An 18,801-nucleotide genomic window follows, 5' to 3' on the forward strand; every position below is an offset into this window, starting at 1 on the left:
TCTGCCCTCCCTAACTGCTGCCACCACTGCTGCTGCCCTGCTTGGGGCAAGCGGCAGAATAAGCCCCCTCCACCAGATACTGGAGAGAGAAGGAATAGCCCCACTCCTTAACCCCTGCCAACGGGGCCCTGCTGGCTGGTGTCTGGCCGTGGCCACACCCAGCCACTGCAATGGTGAGGGGGCAGGGCCCTTGATGGGGGCAGCAGCTCCTGTCATAGGGTCGGGGAGTGTGAACCCCTTCCTGGTGGGGGCGCTGCACTGCGGGGTGGGTAGAGATGCAGCAGGCTGTATACTGCAGCACTGAGGCCTTGAGGGGGCAAGAGCCCTCTAAGTTGTCCCTCACAGTGCTGCCACCATCCCCACAGTCCACAGCAGCTTTCTGTGTCCTGCCACGCAGCCCCCATGCCAGGAAGGGGCTTGTGCTCAGGGAAACCATGACAGGGGCAATTGTTGCCCCTGTCATGGTAACTCTCCCATCACTGCTCCAGTGGCCGGGCAGGGGTGGGGCCAGCCACGGGCTGACAGGGCCCCTCGGGCAGGGGGTAGAGAGCGAGGTTATTCCCCGCTTTACCCCTGGGGCACTGCAGTGGGGTCCGCCTACCCCAGCCGCTATCACCACTGCTTGCCCCCTCCTGCCCCACTTCCTCTGGCATCTGGCAGAGGGGGCTTATTTCGCTGCTTGTCCCAAGCTACTGGCCAGGCTGGCCACACTCCCCCCACCTCCCCACCCAGCTTCCCTACAGCCAAGGGTGCACTCTAGTGCTTCTGGCCTCAGCAACTGCAGGCATGTGCCCACATTTCCTCAGTCCACAAGGAATGTCTGTGCTGTTACAAATCATTTCAACCTAGGCAGATTAGAATAACCTGCAAAGATTGAATCAATTCAGGCTCTGGCTTTTTGAATGGCTGTCCCTAGCCTACATTGGGAAGGGCACAGTGCCACAGACGCAGAAGTTGGCAGGGAGAGGAGGAGAAATGCACCTTTTGCATTAATGCCTTTTCAAGCGGGGGGGGGGGGGGGGGAACAGTAGGATCACATTTACACATCTAATAGGTAGCATTTCCTTAGCAAACTGACTCTGTCTCTATTTTGTCCATACCAAGTTTCAGTCAACATCAGCATTCAAACCTCACTCTAAAACAGAAACTCTAAAAGTGAGAACTGCACTGATGAAAGGAAACTCTGAACTGAGTGTCATCAGCATATTGATTGCAGAGCAAACCTATTTTACCACCTCTCCTAGCAACTGTGCAGTAGCATTGAACAGACCTGGTAATCAAGCAGAATCCTGCAGTTTTCCATATGTAAGAATTCTTGGAGAAGAGCTGGATCATCCCAAGAGAAAAGAATGCAGGCACTGTAGTGCCTCCCATCTGTTCCCCACAAAAGCTCAGAGTAACTATAATAGCTATGATGGACACTCACAAAGCAATGATAGGTTTAAAGTAACTAGCAAAGGCATTTGTCTTTTATCCCTCCCTAACAGAAGGTGATTTATCAACCAGATCCGCAGTGTCTAGGTGTCACAATCATATCATGACCAGGCTGAAATAGGTGGAGAATATGGAGGATCATTAGTTAGTAACAGAGTAATTTCACCAACATTTCCAGTAAGACTGTTTACACAGAAATATTGTACTGGTTTAATTTAAGCAAGATTTTATACATTTATTTAAAATGGGACAAAAGGCTATGTGGACAAACCTTGTAGTTAAAGTGTATTATTCTGGCTATTCTTAATTTGATTGTAATCAATACTCTGAAATAATGCTAGTGTAAACCAAAATGACAAAGCCACAAAGAAATGCCCAGATCTTTAAGGCTTTTGTGCTCATTTCAGGGGGTGAAATACGGAGGAGAGGAACAGTTTTCAGTGCTTAGCTTTTTATTGTTATATTGAACAGAATAAAAGAATGAGAAGGGAGATGGGAGAATAGATTTTGCAGTCAGTGCAATTTTAATTAAAAATAAAAAACCCCTAATATGTATTAATAAAAATGAGCATAAAAACAAGAAGTACATGTTTTTATGTTTTTAAGTACATGAAGGAGAAAGGAAGTATCTGACAACCCAATGCTGTAAAAGAGAAGATAAACTGAACAAAAGGCAGAATCAGAAACCATCTTGAAAAACAGGTGAAATAAACTGAATAAGTAACCTGCCCTGTACTAATCCAGATGTGATAGAGTTCAAAAGTTGGAAATTTACATTTTAGAAAATTTTGTGGGAGGTTGAGGAAAGTAAGGGATGCTCTTTGAAGTAAATTATCTAATCAGAATAACAAGTAGGGGAACTTTCATTGGGGGATGCAGCTGTATTCTTTGGATTATAAAACAGAACACATTTCCTCACTAAGAAGTGTCACTGCAGACACCCGACTCTGTGAACTGCAAAAACTTCTCACATCTCCAAGATTACATGGGTTGGTTCCATTTCTAGTTCAGTGTGTAGCAAGAATGCATAACATACACATTTTTTATACAACAGTGAAGAGATTAGAAACAGAAAAATATATCAAAATTATTGGTTAAATTTATTAAAGCATTAACTTTATTACCCAAAATACTGGTTACATCTTTGCTTACCTGTAGCTCAAAGTTGGCTTGATCAAGAAATTTTTTGTTTAGCATATCTGCATACTGATTAATTGCTCGCAGGAAGACTCTGAAAGATCAAGAGAAAATTACATAATTAAACACTTGTACTTTGGCACCTTTGTAAGTTTGGCATCCCAATTAGATACAAATCTGAGACTGGTCTGGAAAGTTAAATCTGTAGTAGTTATTTGAAAAGCAGTGTGATTTCAGTACTGTTAAGCATGTGGAATTATATGCAGATGTTCTCAAAATTAATCAAGTAAATTTGCATATGAAGAATAAAAGATACACAAGCAATGTTTCGGATAAAATCACTTCTCTTGAAAATACCACAAAATAATCAGGAGATCATTACATTTTCATTTTATCAACAAATTGTGCAAATTAATGACTTTTTTTAAAGTTACAGAATCTTAATTTTATATACTTAGTATTAAAATGGTCTGTATCATAGCTACTAGGTGGAGCAAGGACATAAGCAGATGTATATTAAATTATCAACCATTTACCAACTAACTTATGGCACCAATTTCTAATAAATACATCAGTTGCTTATGAACAATATTTTGAAGCTTGCCAAGTATTAGGTCTACTTTTAAAATGGTTATTCAGTACCCTGTAGCAGTTTGCTACTTTTCTAAACCAGAAACCTCTTAAGTTGCAATAGGGATGGCCTTCACAGCTTTAAAAATAACAAAACATGTAAGAGTGTACTATATAAGTAGGTTGTTCAATATTCCCAGTGTTGGAGTGTAAAACCTATTATTTTTTAGTACCCAACCTCTACTTTACAGATGAGCATTATACATATCACTTGTAAATGTTTTAATAGATACTATTAGACTGTCAGCTAATGTCCAAATAAACTGACATGTCCTTTAAGCAGACTATGTAATGTAGGTTTATTACCCTTGAAACCATGTACAATAGTAAAGACCAGTCAGAATATCTTTCCAAATGAGCTTTCTCTTTCTGCACAATAGCAATCTGTAAAGGAGAACCCACATTAGGACACAGATAATAAACTTAATTACTCTTTCTACATTTTGGCAGGAAACTGCAGAAAAAGTTAAGGACCTAAAGTTGAAGGCACTGGGTATACTGGCAACTAAAATTTTCTTTCATGGGATTTTAGAAATTTACTGACCTCTGGGCAATCTGAAAGGACTCTAATCTTTGCTAGAGCCTTCTCACAGTTAAGGGAAATAAAACACCAGCTGAGGCTATCAGGGTAGGAAATGAGATTCTATGTAGACCACCTGCTTGGATTCGCTTAATTTCATAAAACATTCAGATACTACTGTGATGAGCACAGTATAAATAACAATGCATGATAGACCAGTGGTGCTCAACGTTTTCGCCTGGTGGGCTGGATTGGCAGTTCCTGGTCCATCCATGGGCCAGATTCAGTTAGTATTCCTGATCCAGTGTCTGGGCAGGCACAGCGGGCACCAACTGTCTGCATGGAGTGGGCGGGGGGCAGGCCAGCCCCAATGCAGTGGAGCCACCGTTTCTCCACTGCCAAATTTTCTGACCCTGGGGGGCAGATACAATGGCTCCATGGACTGCACTTGGCCCTGTCACATCCCAAAGTTGTGGTTTTTTGTTTGTGTGCGCTTTGGCACCACTAAATTATTTGCCCACCGATTGTAGCGTTCTTTGCACAATAGAGTTCTCTGCTGCAGGAGAGAACTCTGGTGCAATGGGGGATTTCCTGCCAAATTACAGTTTCTTTGCAGGGCGCATTTCTTTTGCATACTAGTGATGCACGTTGCAAAGGAGTTCCCGCCATTTGTATTTGGATTTGTGCCACATTATTGGACAGTTCCAAATGTAGGCACATGTGGCGGCTACCTATTGGCTTGCTAGCCATACAAAAGGCTTGGGTAGTTTCCGCCCAAGTCGGAGAGAAAGGAAGAGGGAGGAAGAGAGAGACTCTGCGTGAAGATCTCCAAGCGCTGCGAACCCTCGCGGACCCAACGCGCCTCCCCTAAGCAGGCAATAGAACCGAACCTACGGAGCTTTTGCTTCTAGCCTGTCCCCGTCACCAATCGCAATGCCAGATGTATCCCTTTCCTGTAAACTTCGAACCCGCGGAGCCTAAGCCACTCCGGGGAACCCTTCGAACCCAACCGAACCAGACCCACGGAGCCTAAACAACTCCGTGGGAGCAATCGAATTTGTCGTGGTCCTCTAGCGAGGATCTAAGCGGGAGCTGTGCCTGGAAACCTGTCCAGCCTACACCACTACCATCTTTGGGTGTAAGTAAACAATCTTTTCAATCAACCACTACGCGTTTGTGACTAACTCTAGCTCGCCGCCGGCTCTCTCCAACCCCGCGTGCCCGGGCTGCTGGCCACAGCCCGCGTGCGTGAAAGACAGGCCACGGATCGCCCCTCCCAACCCGCGTGCGGCGGCGGGAGCGGGGCCCGGCCCGCACAGGCCCATGTACCAGAGGTTGAGCACGCCTGCAATAGACAACCTAGATTCCTAATATAATAATGTCATTTTGAAATAAAAGGATTGTGAAGATGCCTGAAAAGGAGTCTCATAAAGCATCTGTTAATCCAAACAGGGATGCTACTCAACTCTATGTTGGCCTAAACAACTAGAATAAAATTAATGTGAATACTTTGTTTCATCTGACACTAAACACTCATTCCCTTTTTTAAAATGTATACATTTTACAGAATCAGGCTAGTAATTTTAAAAATCTGTCTCATACACTCACAGACATGTTTGTACACTGCCTATATGTACAGGCACATTGAAGATATCATACACTATGTGAATTATTCTCTACAACCATATATTTGTCAGCAGATGTATCTTGGAATTGTTTTATTTCATGAATATTAAAGATTGGCTCAATTCAACAAAAACTGAATTAATCAGAAAAGCACCTGTATTATATATTAGGTCTTAACATGGTACAATACAAATACTAAAATCAGAGTAATCACATTTGCAACAGTTTGACTTTATCCTGTTCTTTTTTCTTCTTACTGGTAGTTTTAGTCTAATATTACTAGAAGATCCTTAAATCTCCCCAGAAGAATTAGTAGTTTATCATCATAGAAATGGCAATCTAATGTACCTTACCTTATGAAGATAAAACCATCTCTAATTCAAGAAGGATTATGCCTATAATTTAATTATGTTGCCTCAAGATATCACCGTAATGTATTCAATCTGATCCATCTAATTAAGCTTTGGAACAATTTCAATATTTTACATACCACTGTTTTATTTAAATTTTTAATTCTCATATTTTACCCTGTGCTAATATTAGTGAGTACAAATAATGAAGTCTTTTATTGGACTACTGAAAAGTAGCAGAAATTGACATGATATTCTATATAAACTAAATGACCAGACAATTGCCTAATTTTCCTTATTCCCATATGGGAATAATTTTTGAAACTAGAAGTAAATCAGTTAATGGGAAAGATCAAGGCAAGTTACAACTTACAAGCAAAATCCTACACTCACACAGACCTTGCTTGGCATGAGAATGAGGACTCAATTGAAAAGCAGAATCGATCATCATTGTGACTAAAATCATACCTTTTTTGCTAGATGATGACAAAGAAGATGAAAGGCAAGCAGAGGAAATAAATTTAAACTTTCTTTTAAACTCTTTAGTGCTAGGGACAGACATTATACATAAACTGGTATAAGTGATCAGAAACTGGTTCAAATCTGTAACACAACAGAAGTTCACTGCACATAAACTGTTTTCAAAATGGCTGAAACCTGTTTAAGCTAACCCAGGATGGATGTAGTTTCAGACTTAACTGATTAGGTTAAATTGGTTTATTGAACTTCTGTCCCAGATCCCCTCTGGATTCAAGTCAACTTACAGTCCCCCAGCATCGCAAGATGCTTTGCACCTTCTCTGAAAAACCCCCTTGCAGGTTGGGAGGGCTAGCTTGGCCAAAGCCGTCTGCTCCAGCACCCCCAGCTTCTGACCTGGGCCATTGCAGGCATGTGGCTGCATTGCCAGAATCAAAAATGAATGTCTATTTGCTTGCTTATCAGTTCAATCAGCATAGCTTAGAGTAAACTGTGAAGACTGAATCGATTCAGTCTTGGGCTTTTTGATTGTTTGTACTTAGCCTACATGTAGAGTTATGTTTGTGGCAGCGGAGCCCAATTCGGTATGGCTGCAGCCAAGCCAAGCCTCTCTGGGGGTGACCCTGAGGCACAACAAGCACATCCGGGGATGCCAGCCCCAGGTCAAGCCTAGCTGATAAGGACCCACCGGGCCAGTCAGGAGGGGTAGACCCCAAAAGCAGCCCAGAGCAGCAGTGCAGGGGACCAGCAGTGCCCAAAAGCAGCACCAGGACAGTCACTCACCGAAGGGAATGCCCCGGCAGAGGCAAGTGGTAGGAACCACAGCAGCCAGCGACTCCCACCAGAGCCAACTCGGAGCAGCTGGAGCACTTACCTGGAAGCAGGGACTGGGCCTTGACCAGGACGACCTGCTGATGGAGCAGCCTAGCTGTGAGTACAGATGCTGAGCAGAGGGGAAGGAGAGCTAACATCCTCTAGCCTCAGCATACAGGGAGAGTTTGGATGTGGATTTTGACCTCCTGAGTGGAGGAAATATATCAGCACAGAAGATTTCAGTACCCTTATGCTAGAATGCCAGACTACAGCTACATTTTGGGTCTGGACACACTTTATCTTTATTGTCATCAGGGAAGCACTAGGTGGGGTGTAGGGGAGGTGAAGCCCTGAGACGCAGGACCCATGGGGTCTTTGTGAGGGAAAACCAGCCTCTCTATTTTCTGTAACATCAAAGACGTGGCAGATAAGAACTTCCAGCATCCACGCAGACGCCCAAACCAGCAAACTGTCTACACACTGGAGAACAGAGACACCCCCTCTGGACAAAATGTCCTCCTGGGCCTTGAAGAACAAGCACGGGAAGCTACAATGTTATAGGCAACAAAGAAGGAACATTTAGTGTTTCTGTAAAGTCAGTAGTATGTAAGTTATCAGAATGAATTATATATAATAGGGTTAGAGATGGGCTCAAGGCACAGAATTCAACACTGATTCTGAACAACCCAGGGAATCAGACTGGGTTTATGTCTCGGAATTTAGTTTGTTCTTCCATAGAAGAAAGGCCACATGCATAATTTGTAGGATCTGGAGTCTTTACTCAGTCTATAAGAACACTACAAAACTTCAAACCTCACTCAAACCACTGCAGCATTATAAGTTTAGAAATTTAAGCATCACTCTTAACTCTGACTGTATACTCTCCAGTTTCTATATGACTCAAAGCAAGTTAGCTATTTTATAGAAAGAAAAATAATACCAGGTCCTTGACTCTAACGAAAATTATAGGCAGGCAAACAAGGAGGGAAAAACAAATCAGTGCAAATCTTAAGAGATGTTGTTCCTTAAGATGAAGATATGTACAAAATGTGTATTGGAGGTGGCAGGTAGCACAGTATCTTAAACGTGTGGTACTGAATGATGGGGAAAAAAACTGAAGGAACTGAAACATAGATAACACAGGAACCCTTAAACATCCTTGGCTTTGTCGCTTTGACTATTAGCATCAGTGTATGAAAGAAAATGTGCATAAGGCTCATTCATAAAAAATTTAAAAAAAGAACCAACAACAAAAATATTGTCCTTCCTTCTTTATCTTCAATGCCAGAAGCCTATGATTCTCAGCCAGAGTGCCATGGCGTCCAATGGTGCAATGAGAGTCTTAGGATGTTGTGAGATGCTATGTAATATTAACACTATTAGGTATACAAAAACCTACACGATTCATAAGATAAATGCAGGGATTTTAAATAGAATATGTACTATTAAAAACATTCTGACCTGTTCTTTGCAACTGAAGAATTGCTCTGTTCGTTAGGTAATAAATGAAAGCTAAGCGGTAGCATTTTTCAAGGGGTGCCTTGGGTCTAACAAGCTTGAGAACCACTGCCATATACTCTTGCAGTTATTAGTTGGGATCAAAATAAACCTCTCCCCTCCGATTTCCTAAAATTTCCTTCCTCCCGTTTCAGGTGATCTAAAGCACCTTTTAAACCTTGAGTGACACTTTGACCCAGAGAATCAGTGAGAGTTCTGTCACTGACTCCCCGACTGCAAACCTCCAAATCTGTTCAGCTCCTGGATTATCTGAAGTGGCTTGAACTTCTGTTCTGCAAATAGTAAAATGGATTTATCTCAAACTTAAAAATAAGCCAACCTTTGGAGGACAGCAAGCATGGAACCTTTTTGAGAAGTTAAAGAAAGTGAAAATAGTGGCTATAACATATGTCAATGTATGAACTTAACTAAAATTTTTGCTTCTTCCTTTCTGTCTTTCATACCCTACATGTGCCACTTAAAAATTATATGATTCCACTTTCATTTGTGCACACAAAGCCTTCAAATGTTCAGTAGTGTTTAAAAAAAGTTTTGTCAGTAGTATATGAAGACTTTATACACATATAATCATTTGTCAGTTGCCAAAATATGATCAACTTCAGGGAAGAGTGCCATAGTAAAATTATGTATGACCTACAAGAAACAGAGCCTCATGTAATTTTTAAATCAAGTTAACTAACTCACTACAGACAAGTCTGTATTGGGCTTAGCTTGCTCTGCAAACCAACAGATTTTAAACTTCCATAAAGAGGTCAGCACCAGTTTAACAAACATATTATTTTATCCGGAACACAATTTTACATGCTGTGTGTAGTTTAAACCCTATTACCCTGAAGTTTGAATATGATGCAAAATGTCAACTTCAACTAAATGCCACCAATAAAGAACCTCTCAAACAAAAGGGCAGGTTAAGAGAGAGAGAGAGAACATGAAAGAGTATGAGCGCAAAAATACTGTAAGTATTTTTAACTAGAATGAAGCAGAAAGGAAGGCTTTACTCAGAGAAGATCAGAGGTTAGGGGCAAGCATATTGCTGGAGAGAAGTTGAGACGAGATGACTGTTCTCTCAACATCTTTAAATTAAAGTTTCATAAACTGTAGTTCAACTGTAAGTTCTTAATTTGTCATTAAAAAGATTGCTTTTTCACTATTAAAATTTTCAGACAAGGCTATTACCACCTAAAGCAACGAGAATGCTGAAAAACTGGATGTAGATATCCTCCTAATGTTGACTTCAGACAGCAAGATCATTAAAGTAAAAATCAGGTGCTCTTTTCTGATAGATGATCAAACCACGATTACCTCTTTTTAAAGGAAAATAGATGATTAAGTTATCACTGAATGTCAGGTGATTTTTCAATCTGTAGAGCTATTGTTTTCTACTATAATCCTATAATTCTATTCCAACTATGTGGCCTAGTATTTAAAGAGTGCCTTACTGTGATGAACTATAAGTTTTATTGTGATATTTGTGTTATCTGTGTCCACATTGTCATAACCTTGTGTGATTTAGTTCACCTTGTTAGCCTGTGACCACAGAATGAAGGTCTGAGGTGCCAGGGCTGGCTACCTGCAAGAGATCTTTTGTAGAGCCTTGAATGGCTTCGTTGACATATCAACAAAGATGAGATGCCCCACACCCAGGTGTTGTTCAGAGAAGATAACCAAGCAGCAAAGAGGCTAGAAAAGAGCAACTGCGTGGCTTGTGGCAAAAGAATTTTGCTTTGGGAAGCTGAAAAGACTCCATGTGACCAGCTGAATTTTCTTGGGAGTGCTCAGGACTGTGCGAGGGGGTGCCCTGTTCCTTACAAAGGGGACTGCTTAACCCCTTTGGAAGGAATAGAGGACCTTTGGCTGGCCTTTGCCCCAATAAAAGGTTTTACTTAAGAACCTGACTGCTGTGTTACTTGGAACTGCTATTTGCATTGAGTTTTCTTAACAAGAGATAAAGAACTACTCTCAGGAGGAGAACTGGATGCTGGCTCCTTGAGTCAGGGCCATGGATCACCAAAGAGGGCAAAGGACTGAAAGTGGGAAGGAGCTCAGGCTCCCCACTGGCACTAGAAGACAAGCCTGGACTGGCTTCAAGGGGTATTCTCAGAGACCAGATAAGGCTGCAGAAGTCCCAAGCAAGCACCCCACTACATGGCACTCACACTTACGTTTTACGAACTGCCGCAAACAATTTAGTTATGTATATTGTGTGCTCACACCTATACTTTTTACACACAAACATACAGGTATAAAGCAGGAATACTTGTAGCAAAGGTAACAAAGTTAACCAGGGACGAGTGACTCCAATAGACAGGTGTATGGCTGAAAATAAATAATAATAAACACTTTGCATTTAACGACACCAGAATGTTAATAAATGGGAATAAGCATTACAGAGAAGGAGAGACAGAGATGTCTTAAGCAACAACTTTTAAATTATTCAAATACCATAAATTACTGTTGGCTGCTTACAGCTGTAAACCACACCTCAAACAGGAGTTTACTTTTAGCTCAGTGCACCCTGCACCAAGCACAACGCATGCCCAGAAGCATCACATGAGTTTGACCTGGCTTGTCCAACATCTTTAATAATTGGGTGCTTCAGCAAGGCTTTTTGGCACTTTAATGTAATAGCCAATTGAATCAGCTATTACATAAAACTGCCAAAATGCCTTGCTAAAGTGCCTGATCTACACAGATGCTGGGGAGCTAGGTCTACCTAATACACTTCCTTTCCGATAAAGCTGTTTTCTTTCCCCCCCCCCCCACATCTGTCAGCATCCATCATGTTTTTCGTGATCCTTACTACATGGAAGGGTTTTGTTTTTGTTTTCTTTCTTTCTGATGGGTCAGTGAATAGAGTTCTGACCCCATTATAGTCAATGGAAGAAGAGGTGTTTTGCCTGTAAAGAGCTTAAACTGCAAAGAAAAGAAAAAAAAAAACCCCATCCAAAACAAAGTGAATGAGTGTTACAAACCTGATGGCTAAGATTTTACCAGTCCCAGTGAAAACTACAAAGCTATACAATTCTCCAAACAGGGTTTATACTACAAATACTGACAGAATCTTTACTGTCACTTGGCTTCAGAATGATGGTGCTCCCTGATATTCAAGGCTATTGTGCTAGATAATACTGCACTTTGAATAGTTATCTGTGCATAATAATAAAAGTAGCATCCATCCTGAATAATTATGAGTTAATTGAGGAAAAGGGAACTTATAAAGTGAAATAATCAGAAACCAGTTTAACTACTACAGTCTCCTGGCACAATTCAAGTCACTGAAATGACAAGCCTATGGCACATCTCTCTTACACAGTGTCAGATGCTAAGAAAACAGAACAATATTTTTGATGATCTTATATGATAAAAGGTGGAAAATCTAACAGTACAAATACCAAATCAAGTTTACTTTATCCTATTTATAACACTTGCTTTTGTACACAGTACTGAATTTCACCAATAAATTCCTGGTGTAGCGAAGGTTAAATTAATAATAGCCAGACCTGCACTTGTGTATGGTTTTTGTAAATATTCTTCCATTGATGTTTTACTAGCCCCAGTGTTCATGGAAAGCAAAGTTTATGGATGTCCAAACAAATATTTATACCAGAAGTAATCTACTGCTGAGGGTGGAATATTATTTGGTATAGATGGGTTGCCAGGGGACTCATTACTCTTCCTTTTACCTAGGTGCAGATTCAGTTATATTACTGGAAAGAAAAAAACACATGCCATAAAACTGGACTGCAAAACATATGACAACATTAGGTCCCCAGTGAACTGAGACCATTGTTTATGGTGGTAATGCTATCTTTTTGTTTTTCTCCATCTGTCTGTACTCAATTCTTGTCTCTTGTGTAATACTTAAGAACATAAACTCTTTGGGCAGGAACTTTTTTCCTGTGGTACAGTACCAAGCACAATGGCATACCTAGCATCATTACTAAGTCCCGCAGGCATGACAATCATTGAAAAAAATCCAACCAAAATAGTGGTCATCAAACAACCTGAGCCTCCAATAGTTTACATGACGGCAAAATAAAGCAGCAACTTAATAAAATAGGCAAAGATCTGGCTACGTATTACATAGGTAGATCATTTCTTAATCCAAATACAATAAAGGAAACATTTCTTCAGGACTCTGCAGCAAGCTAACCCTTTTTACAGTAGCCTTTATCTAGGGATGACATTTCAGAAAAAGGAGGAAAAAGTTTGCAGATTATGAAAATGCTTACTATTGCCACTTAACAGATTTCTCTCCATTAATTACCACTCTGGGTAGCCTGTTCCAATGCCTTACTACCCTCCTTGTGAAAGAGTTTTTCCTAGCATCTAACCTAAACTTCCCTTACTGTAACTTGAGACCATTGCTCCTTGTTCTGTTATTTGCCACCACTGAGAACCATCCAGCTCCATCCTCTTTAGAACCACCCTCCTGGTAGTTAAAAGTTGCTATTAAACCCCCTCTCAGTTTCCTCTTCTCTAGACTAAATAAGCCCAGTTCCCTCAACCTTTCCTCACAAGTCATGTGTCCCAGCCCTCAAACTATTTTCATTGCCCTCCACTGGATTTTCTCTCCAATATGTCCACATCCTTTCTGTAGTGGGGAGCCCAAAATTGGACACAGTACTCCGGATGTGGCCTCATGAGTACTGAATAGAGGGGAATAATCACTTCCCTCAATCTTGGGACAACACAGCTACTAATTCAGCCCAGTATGCCATTATCCTTCTTCACAACAAGGGCACACTGTTGACTCATGTTCAGCTTACTGTCCACTGTAGCCCTCAGGTCCTTTTCTGCAGAACTTCCTGGACAAGGGGGAAGAGATTGATATTATATATCTTGACTTTTAAAAAGCCTTCGATCTGGTATCCCAGGATCACCTCTTGGCAAAACTGGTCAACTATGGCCTCGGCTTCTCCATGATCTGCTCGCTGGGAAACTGGCCACGTGGTCGGACCCAGAGAGTGGTAGTTGATGGAAGTCAATCGTCGTGGTACCCTGTGACCAGTGGGGTCCCTCAAGGCTCTGTCCTTGGGCCTATACTATTTAACATCTTCATTAATGATATGGACATTGGCATCAGAAGCAGACTGGCCAAGTTCGCCAATGACATCAAACTTTGGGGTAAAGCGTCCACACCTGAGGGCAGGAGGTCAATCTAGGTTGACCTCGACAGGCTCAAGAAATGGGCAGATGAGAATCTGATGGCATTTAACAAAGAAAAATGCAAGGTTCTCCACCTTGGGAGGAAAAATTTGCAGAATGCTTATAGGCTCGGCAGTGCTACACTGGCTAGCACTTCGGACGAAAGGGACTTGGGGGTCACGACTTGCCACAAGATGAACATGAGCCTTCAATGTGATGCTGCAGCTAGCAAAGCGACCAGAACACTGGCTTGCATCCAGAGATGCTTCTTTAGCAAATCCCAGAACATCATTCTCCCATTGTACGTGACCCTGGTGAGGCCGCAGGTGGAGTACTGCGTCCAGTTTTGGGCTCCACAATTCAAAAAGGATGCGGAGAAGCTTGAGAGAGTCTGGAGGAGAACCACGTGCATGATAAGAGGTCAGGAAAACAAACCTTACGATGACAGGCTGAGAGCTATGGGACTCTTCAGCCTGGAAAAGCGCAGACTCAGGGGTGATCTGGTAGCCACCTATAAGTTTATCAGGGGTGCTTACCGGGATCTGGGAGAACGACTATTCACCAGAGCGCCCCAAGGGACGACAAGATCGAACAGTCACAAATTCCACCGTGACCGTTTCAGGCTGGACATAAGGAAGAACTTCTTTACTGTCCAAGCCCCCAAGGTTTGGAATAGACTGCCACTGGAGGTAGATCAAGCACCTACCTTGAACGCCTTCAAGAGACATTTGGATGTGTATCTTGCGGGGATGCTATGACCCCTGCTGACTTCCTGACCTTTGGGCAGCGGGCTGGACTCAATGATCTTCCGAGGTCCCTTCCAGCCCTAATGTCTATGAAATCTATTTAGCCAGTCAGTCTGCAGCCTGTACCAGAGCATGGGATTGTTCCATCCTAAGTACATGACTTTGCCCTTGTCCTTATTGAACCTCATGAGATTTCTTTTGGTCCAGGCCTCCAATTTGTCTAGGTCTCTTTGAATCCTAGTCCTACCCTCCAGCAGTACCTTACCCTACTACTCCCCACAGCCTGGTGTCATCCTCAGACTTCCTGATGGAGCACCCCATCCCATCTTTCAGAACACTGAAGAAGATATTGAACAAAAGTGGTTCCAGGAACAACCCCTGAGGACTCCACTTGATACTGGCTGCCATTTAGATACTGTGCCATTGATTACTACCCCTTCAGCCTGCCAAACCAGCAAGTTTTCCATTCAACTTACAGTCCATTCTTCCAACCTATACATCTTTAACTTGCTTGCAAGAATGTAATGGGAGATTGTATCAAAAGCCTCACTAACATCAAGGTATATTGCAGCTACTGGTCTCCCCGCATCCACAGAGCCAGTCATCTCATCGTAGAAGGCAATCAGGTTGGTCAGGCATGACTTGCCCTTGGTGACTCCATGCTGAATGCTCCTAATCACATTCTTTTCCTCCAAGTGTTTAGAAATGGATTCCTTGAGGACCTGTTCCTTGATTTTTCCAGGATCTGAGGTGAAGCTGTAGTTCCCCAGATCCTCCTTCTTTGTTTTCTTAAAGATGGGCACTATATTTTCTCTGTTCCAGAGAACTTAAAAATAAAAACCCTATAATCTGATCCACGTAGGAGGCCTTTCCATTCACACACAATCTCACTGAGCTCAATAGCTTGCAGATAACAACATGTAAAATCCTGGCTTAAAAGGACAAAAAACTGAACAAACCAACAGATGAAGACTAAGGAAAAGGATGCATCCTTACTAATGACAATAATTGGAGTTGTGCACTGTGCAGGCCGGGGGCGAGCCGGGCCCGTCTTTGCGCACGTGGGCTGTGGCCAGCAGCCCGGGCACGCGGGGCTGGAGAAAACCGCGGGGCGGTTTGGTACACACAAGCTAGAATTAGTTACGGAGGCGTAGTGGTTGATTGAAAAGATTATTTACTTACACCCAAGATGGTTGCGGTGTAGGCTGGACAATTTTCCAGGTGCAGCTCCGCTTGAGTCCTCGTTGGAGGACTCTGACAAACTCGGTTCTTTGGCCCCAGAGTGGTTTAGGCTCCACGGGTTCGCCAATTCTTTCCTCACGGAGTGACTTAATCTCCGTGGGTTTTGTTCAGTTCCCAGGTCCCCCGGAGCTGTTAAGACTCCGTGGGTTCAAAAATTGGGTTCGAAGGATAGGGATACGTCTAGGATTGCACTCGGCGACGGGGAGAGGCCAGAGGCTGTTAGACCTCTGTTGCCTGCTTAAGAAAGGCGCGTTGGGTCCGCAAGGGTCCACATCGCTTAGAGATCTTCACACAGCGCGAAGTCTCCTCCTCCTGGGGTTCGTTAAGTTCTCCAGTTTTCCTTTCTCTCTGACTTGGGCAGAAACTACCCAAGTCTTTTGTACGGCTAGCAAGCCAATAGCTAGCCGCCACGTGTGCCTACATTTAGAACCGGCCAATAATGTGGCGCAAATCTAAATACAAATGGCGGGAACTCCTTTGCACCGTGCTTCTCCGAGATGCAAAAGAAATGCACCATGCAAAGAAGCTGCAAATTAGCAGGAAATCCCCCATTGCACCAGAGTTCTCTCCCGCAGCAGAGAACTGTACCGTGCAAGGAAACTGTAATTTTAACGGGAACATAATTTAGCGTTGCCAAAGCACACACAAACAACAAATCACAACTTTGGGTTGTGACATGCACAAAGTCCTTCTCCCTCTCCCTCAAGTAAACTGATCCTTCCCTTCTTCCTTCCTCTCTTATAGTCATTCATATGTCCTGATTTGCATGGTCTCCCAGGTTTAAAAAGATGCTTGTGCTCTTCCTTCTCTTCCCCTGAGACCCACCCCTCTTTGCAAGTGCACAGGAGGAAAGAGAATAATATATTTACTTCAAATATCTAATCCACAGAATAACAGACAGACACAAATCAAAGTCACAAAAAGTTCAACACATAATTGTAAAGAAAAGATATATATGAGGAATTCATATGTAGCACTCTGGCATTTTTTAAGTAAAGAAAATGAGTAAAGCACTCACCACAGATTAGTTAGCAGTAGTTTTAGGTTCATAATTAAACTTCAGAACCAAACAAGATGAACCACCCTCCATCCTTGCTGGCATTAAGATAGTGGAAAAATAGAAGCTACAAATACTTCTTTCATTATGAATCATTTACTCAAAATGTTAATTATTTTTTCAGTGAGGGGGAAAAGAAAGTCAGACTCAATCATCATAGAATAATTATCCAAATAACAATACATAGGTTCAGACTTAAAATAATGTGTGTCTATTTGAGAATTTGGTGAATGAGAGGTAGTTTGGAGTGAGGTTACAAAAGAGACTATTATAATGTCACTTCAGTTAATTTAGATGGAAAGATAATGAATGTTTTATTTCAGTTGATCAGCCTTCCAGCATATCATCAGCTTGTGCATGTTGAGCTTTTGTTTCTCTGGACGTCAAATGATTCAACTTGAAGATAAGAGTCAGACATCTCTTATCTTGGTATATCTATCTGACAGGAAACCAAAACACTTAAAAAAGACCAGATATTTCACAAAAGCACGAATAACTGACACACCCTTTTCCCTTGAAAGGCAGCAATCACTTTTAAATATAAGTAAAAAGTGCTTCTGTATGTTGTAATGTTTTCAGTAAACCAAGAAATTCCAAATTTGAATAGAAATTAAACAGTGAATAATTAATTAGTCTTGTGAAGCTCAATTAATTTTAAGCAGAGTTTTATTTCACTTATAAAAGGCTTTATGAAAGACCATATTTTAATTTACTACTCTATAATGATTTTATACATGGTAAAGTGCACAGTACAATGATTCTTTGATTAGCTTAGCATAGATAAGTGCAGAATACGTTAGCCAATGAGACATTCAAAAGGAAAGTCAGGTTAAAAAATTAATTATTTGTACAACTTAACAGTGTCAAGCCCTGTCCCCCATCTGGATTTCTTTGCTTTAGTTGCTCTATTGCCATGGACTGCTTGTCATCCTTTGTCCCACCATCCTCCTGCCATTAAAATCTGCCAACTGCTTGCTTAATTTTTCCTACCCATTAGGCTTCTTTGATATCTCTCATTACTTGAGGCACATGCAATACCTATCACTAACTGGTCTGTGCTTTCCTTTTTCTTTTCCTTTTATTACATTCCTTGTCCCATGTTATTTCTACTTTATCTGACTAAACACTATTCAAACCCCAAACTAAAACCATGATTTGCATACTCATTATCAGCAATAAACTTTATTTCATAGACTTACCATAACAGACCACAATAATTCAAATGAAAACTTGCTGATAAATACCTCCCATTATCATAGTCTTCTGGTAATGTACATTTCATAGCATTACAGGTGCACCTTGTCATTTTATTATGCTACTGTACTAATAAATCTCACAAAAATAGTTGCAGAGTATTAGGCATAATTGCTGACTTCTGTGTCCTAATTTATATTCTGTATTGTGCTCCCTCTGAAACAATAGGGACAGATGAATGAAAAACAACTGCAAGTTAAGAAATTCTGAAGGACAAGCTTGTGGTCTGACTAACAATGAGATGCCTTAAAAAAAGTGTGCACTGTTTTAAATTGTGTTACTCTTAGAGCTGATCAGTATAGTTGACTTATACCTTAACCACATTTTCATAATTAAGGCTTGGTGAAAGGAACAGGTAACATAATCAAAATGCTGTATAATCAAATAATAAGTGGTTGCAGTAATAAAAGCATTTTAAAGGTGGGATAGGAATGGGAATTTCACTTGTACTTTTTGTTCCTCATTTTCCTCTTAATAGCAGTCCTACATTGTTAGGCATTGAGTAAGAGAGGAAGAAGAGTAGGATGCAGATATGGACAGGAACATGCGCCAAAGATAACCTCACTGGAAATCACTCCAAAGCTTCCCTCATATCTGGAGATGGATCTTGGAATCCCTTAAGTGAACGACAACTGAAGGACTGCCGCACCAAACACTGCCTTTGCTGAGAGGCTTCTGTGATTGAAAAAGTGCTTTGAATAGGCATGTATCGAGCAACAGATATCAGTTATGAAAACACTTATAGCTGCCCTGTAGATATCAGTTAGTGAGCACCAGATATGAAGGAAGTCGTCTGAGCTCCAGACGAATATACTCTGTCTACAGATGGCATTTTCACTTTGACATTCT

General features: G+C 41.6%; 1 protein-coding gene across 4 annotated transcripts in view; it reads right to left on the reverse strand.

The window, feature by feature from the left end:
• The window catches only part of DOCK1 (dedicator of cytokinesis 1), a 555,371-nt gene that overhangs the window by 168,489 nt on the left and 368,081 nt on the right, over nt 1–18,801 (reverse strand). For all 4 annotated transcript variants that reach the window (XM_059730036.1, XM_006259204.4, XM_014611383.3 and 1 more), the window contains one exon: nt 2,587–2,665. In XM_059730036.1, coding sequence (XP_059586019.1) covers nt 2,587–2,665 — 79 coding nt within the window. The remainder of the gene's footprint in view (nt 1–2,586; nt 2,666–18,801) is intronic.

The sequence above is a fragment of the Alligator mississippiensis genome, chromosome 6, assembly GCF_030867095.1.
Source record: "Alligator mississippiensis isolate rAllMis1 chromosome 6, rAllMis1, whole genome shotgun sequence".
NCBI classification, from domain to species: Eukaryota; Metazoa; Chordata; order Crocodylia; family Alligatoridae; genus Alligator; species Alligator mississippiensis.